This window comes from Dromaius novaehollandiae, chromosome 2, assembly GCF_036370855.1.
Source record: "Dromaius novaehollandiae isolate bDroNov1 chromosome 2, bDroNov1.hap1, whole genome shotgun sequence".
NCBI lineage: Eukaryota > Metazoa > Chordata > Aves > Casuariiformes > Dromaiidae > Dromaius > Dromaius novaehollandiae.
The window spans coordinates 4937378-4952511 of NC_088099.1; the positions used below are offsets into that span (position 1 = coordinate 4937378).

Genomic DNA, 15134 nt, shown 5'->3' on the forward strand with positions numbered 1-15134 from the left:
TTTCTTTTTCGTGCGAACTCTGACCTGCCAACAAGGCACAGTCCACCCATGTGTCTCCCCCACCAAAACCCCCTCCTCCCCTCCGGCTGCCAGGGCCTGATACCTGTCCTCCACTGAGCATCTATAATTCATGATTACACCTCTGTTAAGTTATTCGGGCTGGCTATTACATACACCCCTAGCAACAGGCTCTCACATTTTATTTTCATCCAGCACATGTTAATTCCTGTAGCTCCTTCGCTCATGGGAAAATGCAGACTAGCCACAAAAGCCAGGTACTCCCCTGCTGCCATTTGCTCTGCACATGTTTTCACCCAATGTGAAATCAGCCCAATTTTGCTTCTAAAAGCCCTGTTTTTGTCATCAAAAAGCTTTTCAGCACACCAAATCCCAAAAGCCTTTTGCAGGAGGCAGGTTTTTAAAGAATCTCTCATCAGACTGTATTTCTCTGTTCCCTGTATCTTCTCTTGGTGGTGCCACACGCTGTCCCTGCCTCTGCTAACAATCTCATTATCAGGATGTTTCTAGTGGTTACAATATCTGTAGCAATTTTATAAGTATTCAGGTAAACAGACATGCAGAGATATATTAACCTGGAATATGTGGAGCTGTAGGAAAGATAATATCTTTATATAGGGAAGAATAGCATAGGTACTAAGGTAAATCTGGAAAAAAAGATGTGCTTGTGTGTGTGTGTGTGTTTCTTGAAATGTCTTTACCTGATGGTGGTTTTTTCTCTTTTTCTTTCTTTCTTTTTTATACATAGCCAGATGGGAGGTTTTATGATGGAGATAAAACAGACAAACAAACCAAATCCCATTCTTTCCTGAAGGGACAGAACATGAAGAGTGTAACATTTCTCCCTGAAATTAAGCTGTAGATTAATGTTTTCAAATGGTTTCAAATGGTTAATGGACTGTCTTTGTGAATGGTCGTTATGGCATAAACAAAGGCAGTATTAAGGATTTACCCAATAGCTCATGGGAGCTCTAAGATGCAAAAATAGAATATTCAGAATGATTTGTATTAAAAAGGTCGGGTCTGAGATATGGGTCTGTCTTTCACTTTTTCAGACTGATCAAACATTGGAGCATGAACTTGAAAATCCTTCTTCAAAATCAATACTCTATACAAAATATCTTGTTTTCACTGAAAAAGGATTTTTGACACACTTACCGCTCTGCAAAAACAAGCAAAAAAAATCATTAAAAATTGTTCCAGCCAGCTCAAATGGCAATTTATTACTTCATTTTTCTTTCTGTAGCTTTAATATTTCATTGCTCAAATATGCGGATATAAAGAAAGGAAAGTGGAGTACTAATACAAATTTAGTACATGAACAAATCCTGAGCAGTCACCTGTGAAGCAAAAGAGCAGAAAAATTAGAGGAATTTAGCTTCCTTTTGTCTCACTGTGTCATTATATGACTCACCAAATGTTCCCCTCCATCACATATCAGAAGTCGAGGTACCAATGTTCTGGCAATGTTCTTGCTGGGTACAGAAGTAGCCACTTCCTGCTAAAAGCATCTGAATTGTTTTCAGATAACTTATAAATGCAAGTGTCAAAAGGAAAGTAGGGGGAAAAGAAAAAAAAGAGACATAGGAAAAAAACCCAGCATTTTAAATGTGATCTGTGAATTATTCAAATTAAATTATATTCTCCACTGTGTCTTTGGGAGGAATGAAAATTACTGGTGTTCCAATAGTTGCTACTTTATTAAAAGCTACTCTCTATTTTTTCCCCAAGCTTTTAAAGCAGAGAGACTTAGATTAAAATCCAGCTAGTAGTTAAAAGCTACTTTCCTTTTGTTACTGAGCTTCTGAAAAGGCACTCAGGAAAACAGATGCATTAAAAGCTGAGGGATGAGGATAGACAGTGCTTGCACCCAGTTGCTTCAGTGCATTATGTCGCATGCCCATGCGAACACCAGAAACATTCTTGCCTAAGGCTCCCCTCCAGCAAAGTAGATAAGCATCTGCTTAGCTTCAGCACTGAAATAAACTTTGGGATTCTCTGGATAGTTCATGCAGAAAAATCAGGATATGAAGAAATATAGGGTGCATTTATGCTGCTTGTGAGGCCCAAACTTGGACTCAAGATCTATGGATTTTCCTCACCAAGGCTGGGCTACAACACCATTTTTAACAAGGCCAGGAAACCTTCACCAGCACCAGGACCAGACTATAGAGTGTGTAGGGCTATCACCTGGTCAATCCATGAAAAAAATCCCTGCCAAAAATAATAATTTCTGAGCAATAGTGGTTCCAGCACATGCAGGTGTACCTGGGGGAAATGCCAAAGCAATTGCATCAGTGAGAATGGACTAGCATGTGTCCAGGGGATTGCATACCGGAGCAGATCACTAGAGATCTCCTGCACAGCAGCCCTGACATCTCCTGCAAGGTCCTGACACATGCTAGTGCTGGAAAGCAAAAGGATTTGTGAATGCCTGGGAATCCTGTGGACACCTGAACAAAATAGCTAACCAGCTATTTCTGCCACTCGTCTGTATGTAGAACAGCACGGTGGGAGGGATCATCTGGCTGAATGTAGACACCTGTAGCTGATCTAGATGGGGTCCCTTTGTAAGCCATGGAGATCTAGTCAGGGAGCATGGTCCGATTCATCTCATCCTAAAGCAGGGCATCTAAAATAGATCTGGTAAATCACATCTCAAAATGATCTTTTTTCTCTCCTTTGACTTTGGAAGGAGTCTGGGTTCCTAGCCTGGATTTAGATATCTACCTTTTAGACAACTAAATAATGCCAGACAAGTCCCATCTCCTTGCAGCTGACCAGATGTTCCCACTGGGAATATGTCTTTAATGGTAAAAGGTTCATTCTCTCATTACTAAGACCACAAGACACATAGCTCCTATGGCAGGCACAACCTTAGATTAAAAAAAAAAAAAAAAAAAAAAAAATCATCATCAGCAGCAAAAGTAAACTCCATGAAACATTTGTTAGGATGATACTAGAGCCAATTTTATGTCAACAAAGATAAAGAAAAAGCCATGTTTTCAATTAATATAAGCATTAGCCCAGGAAGAGACTTAAACACACTTGCAGCATGAAGCATGTCAGTAGATCCAGTTGGTTTCCTCAAATGGCATTGAATTTTGTCCAAGAATCCTAGAACTCTAGAGAAATATTAATTACAGATATTGCAAAATCAGTAGAAAACGTTCCTTTTTCAATAAAACATTGACTTTTCCAAAATATTCCATCTAGCCCTGGTGATGAAATGAATAGAAAGTTAATGTTTTCAGTACCTTTATTGCTACAAACTTTTCTGTGTGAAAAGTGGAAATGTCATTTTCAGTCAGAATTGGAATGACATTTTTTTTAATTCCCTGCATAAAATATGACAGCTCCATAATCCATGATGGTTACATGTGGAAAATGATTCTATTAATTCTCATTTAGTCATAAAATTCACTTTTCACTCATTCTTTCCTCCTCTCATTCTGACAAGTGCCTAAAATACCTTATTTTTTTAGAAAAAAATAAACTACAAAATTAAACAACCACTTTACTAGGATCAGAATCCACCTGCATTTCAGGACTTGTCATCAAAACTGGCTCACACAGAGGACACTATAAAACTACAGCACATATATTTAAAAATATATATATAATATAATAATGTAGATTGTATGTAATATATAGTGCATGTAATGCAAATTATAATTACATGTTATATGCTATATGCTATATATTAAAACATATTAAAATTCCATAAATGCACTAGTGAAATGAAATAAAGACAGAGGACTACTGAGGTTTTGCCACAAAGCTAGAGAAAAGGGCACCATGTTATTCTTGGAGCTGACTTAGTCAACACCTCCACTGCTGTCACAACCAAGTGACTAAACCACCACAGGGACATCCCTGAACTACCTTCCTAGCACTGCAAAAGCCGAACTGCTGTGGCACAGAGCTCAGCCCAGCCATTAACTCAAGCTTTCCCTTGGCATCTCAAGTGGATTTTAGAGCTTGAATTGAGCTCTGTACAGCCACAGCAATAGTGCTGCCCATACCCGAGGTGCTCCTGGCTTGAGGGGCCTCAAGGGCACCTTGAGCTGGTGATACATAGGCATGTCCAGTGCAAACACACATGGCTACTGTGTAGGGCTGGAATCACCCAGGAGAGCCCACCAGGCACCTTTATGATCATTTCAGAGATCCAGGGCAAGCAGAAAAGGGGAAGGAAAATAAGTAATGTCCTGGCTGTAGGGTGGATAGTGAAGTCCGTTGGTGCTGTACTGAACGCTGGGAGTCTCACTGGAAAGGCGGTGAAATAATTCATCCTTTGAATGGAACATCTTAATTGTTTCGTGTCAAGGGAAGCCAACGAAAGTACAATCTGGTGTCAGTGGTACGAGGTCTGTGAAGGTCTCCGGCTGCCATCTAGTGGGGTCCTGACGTATCTTTAAACTAAAATAAATATATAAATAGCATTTACAGGAATAATTAAAAAAAAATCATCTGTAGAGAGAGAACTCACCTGCAGGTAAAATAACCTGCTCACTGGAGAAAAAAATCGTACAAAGATAGAGTAGCCAAAAAGATGCCTAGACACCATCAAAACTATGGATATAACCCCATCTGAATCACAGAAAATAAGGGATAAGAGGATGCTAAAGAAGTCTTCTTGTCTGGTATTTCTGAAACAGTTTGAATCCCTTCTCTCACCTCTACAGAAAAATCACACAAGGATTTTCATTCCCAACTAAATAAAAAGTTGGCTGTTTCCAGAATGCCCATATAGTACTTTAATTTCCCCCACCTCAGCTCATTTCCTAGATTGTACACTTTTCAATGTAAGTGTTTTATTTTGCTAGAGAGGGTGGAAGGCATTTTCATTGAAAGATCACTTTATAACTTTCTGGCCAGCACTGTTTTTTGGATTACATGTTGAGAAACGGCAATCCATTTCAACCTCCAGCCTCACGGAAAGATAAGCCCACTCTGAACTTCACAAACTTTTGACCAAACTCTTCTCAAAACCCGTAAGTGATGGAGTTTCTGTAGCCCTCTCCCCCCTGCTCCTTACTTCAGACACAAGTAAGCTCTCCTAGTGTTTACTTCAAATATCCCTTTTTCAAAGGAAAAAGATGCCATTTCTCCAATGGACACGGATAGCTTTATTCCCATCTTCTCTGCAGACCTTGTATCTGAGTCTTCTAGCACATATCAGCAGTTTAATCAATATTCCTATCCTGAACTTGGATTTCTCAGTTTTGTCCAAGTAGCCCTTTTTATGTGCTCTCTCTCCTGAATCTGCCCTAGGAGCTAAGTCTGTCTGTACAAAGACTGAAAGTTTGGAAGAGTAATTCAGAATTAGATTCTGATGTCCATATCGTGTGGTTCCTTACTTTTCTAACTGGCCCGTTAAAATCATTAGTTCCTCTGAGTGGGAAGTTCAGAAATTTCTCCAAAGGAACAGCAGAGAGGGGAACCCCTCAAAAAATTACTCTGCATGATGAATTTATAGAAGCAAACTCCATATTTTTCCTACTAGCATCCTACGACCTTATCAAAGTGACTTGTCAGTTCTGCCAGGCAGAACTCTTTGACAAAATAAAGTTCTACCAAAAATGTCAGTTCACTGATTCCAGTTTGTTTCATTCCAAATAATGAAAGCTGAACTAACATCCAGCTACTGTAAAGTAGATTTGCCTTTTATTCTTTGAATTTCTGAAAAGGCTCTTCTTAAAGTAGAGACTTTCGGACAGACATTGTCAATGAGTCTGTACTGAGCAATGTGATTCCTTTGCCCACTCCATTGGTAGCTTGTAGGCTTATAAAAGTACTTCCTATTCTGTGGTGAAATTAAAATTCTTATGACATTAACTACTCCTGTTATTAGTGACATGAATATGAATTTCAGTTTCAGGAGCTGAAAGGTATGACTTTTACATGCAGTGTAGGATTTGAAAAATTATAGACATGATTCAGCTCACACTGAAACCAAACTAAATCAATGGAAATGAAACATATTTCCCAAAAGATGTTTCTGTAATATTCTGTGTGGTGTCATCAGCACTTGTGAAGACATAAGACAGCTGGGCCAAGGAACTGATTTGTCTGGAAACCAATCTGAGCAGTTAAGAAAAACGTTGTGCTTGGGCAGTGCAGCAGAGGTGCTACCTCACCCTCTGGTCATTCTGCTGTGGCTACAGCTGCTAGAGGTAAATCCCATTCCTAATTTAATGGTGTGGTTCTAGCTGTTTGTCCCAGCCATGAGGAATCCAGGCTTAAGAGCTCCTGTTATTGGAGAAAAGGAAGATGACTACTCCAGGATGCTTCTTCACACATTTCTGAAACAGTTCTTGTGGATTAAAAGGTGATATTTGGCTAAGTGAATATTTTCCATCTGCAGAATAGGTAGCTACTAGAAGAAAGGCATAATTTTGCTAATATTTTAAAGTTGCAAAAAGCAGTGAGAGATCAGTCTGACTCCAGTAAAATTTGGGAAAAGGAAATAGGCACATGTAGCCCTTCAATTTGGAAGTGGATTGACCAGAAGAAACAGCTATCCAAGTTAAAGCTGGAGCAAGGAACTTGACCATCATCCAGACTGTTCTGCACGTGTCAGACCACAGTGCAGATGAAAAAGTGAGTTGGGTTAAGTCAGTGAAATAGAAGAAATAAAGAAACACAGATTTGTTGGATATTAACCCTATTACGGATTTACAGTATGTGTTCCTGCAGCTTTTAGAAAGATATTATTTGTCTAGTTTGATACAAGCACATACAAAAGGCCAAGAGAATCCTATCACTACATAAAATTAAAAATAATCCTTTCAGTTTCTTTTCTCATATTATGAAATATTAATATATATTAAAATTGACAGCATATGAACCAAAATATAATAGAACTAAACATTTCAAATCATTTAATACAATGGTGTGAAATATCAATATGTTCTATTTTATTTGTTATTAAGTAATGTTCATATTACATAAGCAGAACATAAAATACAATATTTATATAAAGTGAAATTCCCTTTTCAGGCTCTTATCAGACTTTCACAGTATGCTATAAAATCATTTTTACCAAGCAAAACCCATCATTTTCTTCAGGCATGCTTTGGAGTGGATGAGGTCTGATTAAAACCTTTGTCCTCCATGGAATAATTGCAAGTCATTCACCTTAAGGACCCATGCTGGCATCTTAGTTTGATAACACGAGAGCACAATTGAACCTGGACAGTGCCTGTGAAGATGTAGTTGTCTCTCTTGTAATCGAAGCCGATGTAGTTTACGCGTCTGATCTCATTCGGTTCCAATTTTCAGAACTCTCCCTGATCATCAGGGAACAGTGCCTTTATAATTAAAGTGTGCTGCGAGCTCCTGAGATCAGCTTGGTTTGCCCTGTCTTGTGCCTAATCTTTTGCAGATAGACACAGCAATCTCCCCTTTCCTGCTAACAGTACAAGCAGCACAAAGGATCTGGGATCTTAGCTCGTGGATGGGTTTCAAGCTCTGAAACATCAGTTTAGGTACAAATTTTACTAGCAGAGTTTTTATTAGAAAAATAAAACTCAAGCTCTCTAAACACTTTGGGACACTTCTGTGTTTTTATGTTTGCTTTTCTCTACAATGTCCTAGTGTAAGGCCAAAACTTTGACCTCTGTCTGTAGGACACCTCTTGGCAGAGGTGTCCAGCATTGCTGTCTTACACTTCATAATCATAATTCAAATAAAGCAAAATACTGAAAAGCCACACTTTGTTCTCTCAAAGCTAAAATTACGTCATGATGTAAATGCTATAATAATAACCCTGCCTTGATGCTGGATAGATCCAGAAGAAACATGTATTCACTGGTTTTCATAATATGATGCACCATTTCATTTTTTAAATTTCCTTTTTTTTTCTTTTTCCTCTCTCTAGCTGCTCATATATGTACAGGACCATATGTATATATGCATATATGTATATATATGCAGTTAGCAAGAGAGACTTTGTTACTGCTACTGATTGATATTGAAGTTATTAACAGTTCTGCAGTGTTGGGAACCAATGTGAGACACTAAGCTAGACTGAAAAACAACATAAGAGGTCTGATTGCCTGACTAGGACAAGATAAAATGAGAAGGGATAAAAAGGACAAGAAGATATACAAGAGAATAATAGAAAATATTACCTGAATGTGTAATGTACAAGAAACTAATCTGATACTCTACAGTGGGAGATTTCCATTCAATGAAATAAATGGAAGGTGGGGTCTTCAGTGAGGCCATGCGGTAAAAAACACTATTGATTTTTAGGAGGCTGGCAGGTGTCTTTAAGGCAAGAGGGGAAGCATTAACCAGTGTTGTAGAACTGGTTGTGATACAACATACAAGCCAAGTCCAAATGATTTCAGTTGCACTTAAGCCGGCAGAAAACTCTCACCACCTTTTTTTTCCCTGCAAGCTGCAGTTAGGTCAGCTCAGCCATCACACCTGTAAGCTCTGATTTACCTCTAGCCTTAATCATGGCACTGTAAGCCATGCAGCAATTTGCACACAATGGGCCTGTTTCTCTATCTGCAGGTCATTTTTCCATCATGCTGGCCCTACTCCAAAAGAAAGCAAATCATACTTAGCATAATTTCTTCCTCAAAGGTCAAGGAGTTTCTGCTCTTCACACTTCTTATCCCAATTTTATCAAATCTTGCATGTGACAGGCAAGAACTCGCAGGAACATAATCTTATGAAATAAGTCTGTGCGCATTCCAAAGCTGGTGCTAGGTTAGATAAATGTTATCTAAATTCCATGCGATTCATTTTCTAAAAAACTGAAAATTACTTGATTTTTAAATTCTACATAACATTTCATAGCCAAGATTGAATTTGCTAAAAATGTTGTGTAGCCCAAAAATCTGTGCCATGACTAGCTCATCACTGATAGTAATAGTCTACTTAAAGAATAATGGATTGGGAGTACAACTGCTTTCATTAAATAAGTGCAGATGAAGGGAAACTCTCTACTCTCCTACTGGCAAATTACCTCACAGGGCTAGACATAACTCACTGTATGAAATCAAAGGGAAATGGCATTATTACTGCAAAGATAATGGGAGGAGAGGCAAGAATATATCTACTTCCCTTTAGCAAATGTATCTTCTTTCATCTGGAAGCAAAGTGTGTCAAATCAAGGACAAAAATCACAGTTTTATCTACCAAGGTTTCTGTATATAGCGTGTACAATTCAGATATATCATTTTCTTATGTCTTTGCAGAATGGTTTTTTTTTGCAGAAGCATATGTCAGTGTTTTACTTAACCCACTTTACCCTTAGGATTCCTCAATGCTCTCAATTTCAGGTTTTACGTTTGAGAGATTTTGTTCAGAAACACAAAGGTGAAAAGACAATCACTAGGAACGCTGCATCAGTGTCAACAAGTGGTCCACATGTCCCTGGCTCCAAAAATGGATAATAGCACATGATGGAGAGGAAGTTATAAGAAACACATCAAGATGCAATTATAGGAAAATCTTCTGGGGACCTACAAGGTCCGCCTATAACATACAAATGGTAGGAGTCATCTCATCTGATTTGAGCCATCTATGTGTCCAGTTTAAGCCCAAGAGAGTATTTCTACTATATTAGCTATTTATTTTAGGATGGAATGAAGTGCTCTCTGAAGATTCCTGTCCTTGTTTGTGGTAGGGAAGACTGAGATGACTAGAATAGGACAAATGTCTAATTTTTGGTAGCCAAATTTAGGTGAGGCTAGATGCCACCCTTATGCCCAAGATTTTCCATGTAATAATTTAAAATTGAATCTGGAGATGGATCTCAGGGCTTCAGTAACAAGCAAATTGTGGAGAAGGTTTGGTCAAGTGAAAAGTTAGGGCTTTTTATAGAAAAAAAAAAAAAGAACTGGCCCATACATGTATTAAACTGGTAACAGAATGACAACATCTATACCAAAAGATGCTTACTTCACACTTCAGCCTTCTGCAGATATTGTAATGCAATCAAATACTGGCTTTATAAACTATGATCTGAAGCCAATGGAAATTGTTTGCTAAGGCTGCTGGAATTCTTGGCTCTGAGGGATTTGGGGCCAAGCCTTTAATGCAGGCTGCAATAAAAGCAGAGAACAAGAGCCCTGAGAAGTCCATATATTTGTGTGCCTTGACATCTGTCATTAATGTGTCCTGTTAATTTCAAAGTTATCATGGTAACACTTGCAGAATAAAAGAGTCATGTAGCCAATTTACATTGGAGAAAATACAATCAAATACATATTTCAGAATTGCAGGACTTAATTACAAGCCAGAAAATCCAAATAATACAGTCAAGACTAACAAGAGTCCTAATGTGTCACATGTTATACCACTGGCTGAGACATGGGGATAAGCAAAATGGCATCACACTTTGAGAAATCAGCTCAGCCAAAAATAACTGATCTGTAGAAAGAATCCTGTTTGTTTTTTATCTCCTCTTCTTCCATCTTCCAGTTATGGAGCATGGTGAATTTCATGATGATTTCACTTCATGATGAATTTTCAACTTTACTGTTACTTATACAACAACAACAGAAATGCAGAAGCTCTAAGGAAATTTTTTATCGCAGCATGAATGGCTAGAGAAGGCAAAATTTAGACTTCTCAGTCTGAGTTAGCCACCCTGGGCTCCCTTTCTGGCCAATAGAGATGATCATGTTTTTGAGGCTGAATGAGTTCCACCTCCAGGAAAGAAGACTGACTCAGCTACCTCGGCAGTCATGCTTACAGATCACAGCACTTCACATTACCTAGATGTTGTTATTAAACTGAAACCCTGAAACACTAAAAGCTGTGAAAGGTCACCCCTCTGTTAGTCTCTGTTAGTCTCTTACTTTAAACAGATCACCATGCATTGTACCCACGCTTTCATCTAAAATCTCCTTGAATCCTTCTAGAAAAGGGAAGGGAACCTGCATAAACATCTTGGGCCCCATGCCGTAATGTGTATTCCAAGGGGTCGTTGCAGAACTGGAGATGTACACCTTCTCCCCCTGCTCCCTCAGACTCTTATCCCACACTCAGGACAGAACTCAGACATTGGCATGTTTTTCACAGACAGGGGAAAAGCAAAGAAAAAAAATATTTTTTTACATGGTAAGAGTAAGATCCGTGCCTGGCAGTTAGCTTTTACACATGAAACTAGGTAGCACGGCATTCTGCTTCTTCCAGTTAGTTGTAATTACCTGGCTCCTGAAAAGGAAAAAGGAAGGCAACTCTACTTTTTTCTATTATTTCTGTTGTTTAATCTGACCCGGCAGCCCACTGGAGTGGCCAGAAGAGCAGGGTGAAAACTTACCAGTCTCATGGTCCTCCTTCTTCGGTAGAGTTTGGCTTCCTTTGCTCCTTTACAAGCCCTGATGCTCCCATCTATGAGGTTTATCGGTCTGTTCACCTACCATTCACAATTATTTGGGGGGAAAAACAATTTCAAGTACAAACACTGGGAATGCAAATTATTTCCAAGATAGATTGCAAATGTTTTGCAACACTGGAGAGCAAAAACAGCCAGACATGAGAAGGGACTAAGCAGTGTTCCTAACAGTTGCCTGGCCCTTCTGTGGCTGGGAGTTGGTCCTCCAGTTCCAGCACCTTTGCTGCTGCTGCTGCCCACTGACTCCAGAAACAGGACAGGGCATTTGTTCTCTCTTGGTGCAGAGAGCAAAATGAAGAAGTATTCCAAACTTTTTCTCTTCCAAGGCCTGAATCATGCTGCCCAGCTTAGGCATTTGCTTGATTCATTCTGGCTCTTCCTAATGGATTTGCTCTTCTTATACCACTTCATCCTCTGTTTATTTCTTAAGTATCTCATGCATTCTTACCTGTTGGGTTGTTTTCTACTGCTACTGTTTTTCTCTTCTCTTACATTGCACCAATATCCTGAGCGTTTTTTCATTTATTATTTTACTTCTGAATAGTTGTTGTCCCTTAAAGACAAATGCCTCACCTTCTTACTACATGGTTATCAGAAATTTTTTAGGCCATAGCTACTAGAATACCTGAACACAAGCCTGAGAGTGTGCTCTTTTCTCTCTTCAACTTTGAATCTTTTTGCTTCTAAAGAGAAAATAAAGAGAGGAAAAAAAGAGAGGATTTTTAGTTATCATGTTGTAGTTTGTCAAGGCATTTGGCTTCTTATTCCCAAGTCCATTGGATCAAAACAAGGAATAAGTCTTAAACAAGCTAGGCTTACGCCGGTTCCCAGCACATGAGGATTGAATACTGGTTTCCAGAGCTGATCATCTGTGGTGCCACTAATGGCTACTAGTGATGTCCACTCCCTAGACCCATTATTCTCTATGGTTCATTAATGAAAGAGTATAGAAAATGAACCAAGAAGAGATGATTTTTGTGGTTGTTGTGATGCATAGTGTATCTGTGAGAGGGCTATTTTAATCAGCCAGTCAGTGTTTGATCTGACACTGCAATGCTTGTCCTATGAGAGATGTCTGGTGGGAAAAACTTTTTCAGAAGTTGGTCCTCCTTCAAGTTTCTCAGATAGTTTTAGCTGTAATCAGCTGTAATGTTTTTCCTTAATCGCTTTCAGGCTCCTATATGTCACCACTCCAGATCCTGAAGCTGTATTTAGCACACAGATGTAGTCATTTTTATTCCAGAACTAGACGGCATAGTCCATCTTGTCCTCTTCCACACAGGCATAAGTCCGTATCTCTTACCGTGCCACCTCCGGCCAATTTCCGTTTGCACCTCAAAAGGAAAGGAGAATGCTATTTTGTGGTGAATTGCTTTTGGGGAGAGGACTGGTGGGAAAGAGGGAAGATGTGGATGGTGGCTAGAGATGGGTAAAACTGAGACATCTCAGTTTGAGCTAGTCACTCTGGTCTCCCTTTCTAGCTGACAGAGAAAAGTAGGAGCCTCCACAGAGTGTTTCATCTGGCCTGTCTTAACATGCTTGTCCCTCTGCACCAATGAAAAAGCCTAGAGTGGCTAGCTCAGAGTTGGCCCTCCAGTGTTCAGAAGAACTCCGAATGAACCCCACTCTTACTGTCAAGAAGTAAAGGCTCACTTTAGGTGGGTCCTCCAGTCCTGTGTTCCTACTTAATGATTATGGGCCCAACAATCAAAGGTTATTGTTAGAGCTGTTGCACAGCAAAAAGGAAAAAAAAAAAAAAAGAAAAGAAAAAAAACACTTCCATCATTAAGTAATTTGATTTCAGTTTCCATCTGGTAGTCCTCAGTCCACCTTTCTCTGCTGAGCTGAAAAGTCCATCATCACTAAGTAACTTTGTCCCCTTCAAAATACTTATACTATTATGTGTTTGTACACAGTCAAATCACTTAAATCTCTTCTGATAAATGAAACAGCTGGAAGTTTCTAACTCCAGCACTGTAAAACATTTTCTCAGATTTTTTTCAGTACCTTCTCCATTTTTTTTAAACATTCCACTGGAATTTTTTTCCAGTAATGGTCTCCCCAACGCTGCCTACAGAATTAAACATATCCTCTTCACATTGCTTGTTCTTTGCCTGTTGCTAAGGGATGCCTTCTTGTTTCCAACTGTTTCTAGAAAAGTATAATCTGCAGCACTCACCAACTTGTGGCTAAGAAATAATAAATACTACTTTCCTATTAAAGACTGGGAAGGGAAAGCCATCAGCAGTCAAGAGACATTTGCTTTCTGTTGTTAGCAACTACGCACATGTGTTCACAGTTACATACACTTGGTCCAGACCAGCCGCTAAAGCCTGCTTTCACATTTAATTTTCATAAGAAATTTGCCTTCACAGACGTTTAATAAGAAGGAAATATCTAATTTGGAGGGCTGTATTTCTCAGATGTCAAGTTGGATGTAAAGCTTTGTTACCTATCACCAGAAGATATTAGGATTATTAACAGGCTGGTGGAGTGTTATCTAATGTTGCTTGTGTTTGATTATTCATCACTAGACTTTGAACTTGGAAAATGGAGATCTAGTCAATATAGTCCTTGGAGTCTACAGAGCAGGTCAGCTCACTCTAACACAGGCATCTGCGCTTGGCCAGTAGAACAGCTCTTTAAGCGTCACCAGCTATGGTGGTTAAGGGCAGAATTCACTTCCTAAACATACCTCTGACATCCTAGGGGATGCTCTGTGGAATGCCATATGCCATATATAAATTAGGACACTCTCCCCTTTTCAGAGTATCAGTTGGAAACCAGTAGACTCGTGGTTTAGTCTGAAACTGAAACCCAGTCATGGTCTAAAACAGCCATCTCAGCTGTCTTATAGACAGATAGGAAATTCCAGGGTTTCATATCACTCTAAGATATGGACGATAAATTGATCTGTGGCTTTATGGTCATTGAGGCAATCTGTGCAATTCAGTCAAGATGTGTCTTTATTACAATGCTTTATAATCTGCTCTGATTTTATAATTACCTCTGGATGCTAAAGCTAAGTGGAATGATTTCCTGTCCCGTGGACAGTAAAATTCAGATCTTCATATTCTATATGGAAATAGGTATATCAATGTGAAGAAATAATGTGAAGCTTAATAAGCATATGAAAAAGTACTAGATGAATATTTTGATATTAGGCAATTATTATAAATTAAACATTATTTCCAATTTAATCATAGACCTTTAGTAGTTGAAGATCTCTTTGATCTGCATTTGTGCAGGGCTTGTACTGTGGGGTCTGGACCTACCATGGGTTTCCCAAGCCCCGCTGCAGTACAAAAACACACAGAAAAGATAAAAATGCTCATTGAAATAGAAAGCAAAGTAGTAACAACTCATTTCTCCACTAGATGGCTTCATTCTCATGAAGATAATTGCAATGAAATTCAACTTCGTTGATTCTCATGTTAACAGACCATTCTGTGAACCTAGATTTGATTATCCACTTATACGAAACTAATTATTAACTCCATATGTCTACCATTGAAAGCAATATTGTAAAGAATTCCCTTACCTCTTGGTTCAGGAAACAGTAGAGAACTGCTACAATAAACCCCTGAAAAAGAAGAAAAACAAACGAACAAAAAAAGAAAATAGTTGAGTGTTGAAAAAGCCACTTGTACTGTCTGGCTTCATGATGGTACTGCTTATGTGAAACAATGAGTGTCATTATAAATTGGAGTATTGTTACAAATCAGAAAATTTGGTATGTATCTCCAGTAAA

General features: G+C 38.8%; 1 protein-coding gene across 1 annotated transcript in view; it reads right to left on the reverse strand.

Moving 5' to 3' along the window:
• Positions 1 to 6949: 6949 nt before the first annotated feature.
• LOC112980763 (growth hormone-releasing hormone receptor) overlaps positions 6950 to 15134 on the reverse strand; it is a 29921-nt gene continuing 21736 nt past the window's right edge. Inside the window, exons 12-13 of the mRNA XM_026095917.2 lie at positions 14925 to 14966; positions 6950 to 12717 (exon numbers count right to left, since the gene is read on the reverse strand). Of these exons, the coding sequence (XP_025951702.2) occupies positions 12595 to 12717; positions 14925 to 14966 (165 nt within the window). The 3' untranslated portion in view covers positions 6950 to 12594. The remainder of the gene's footprint in view (positions 12718 to 14924; positions 14967 to 15134) is intronic.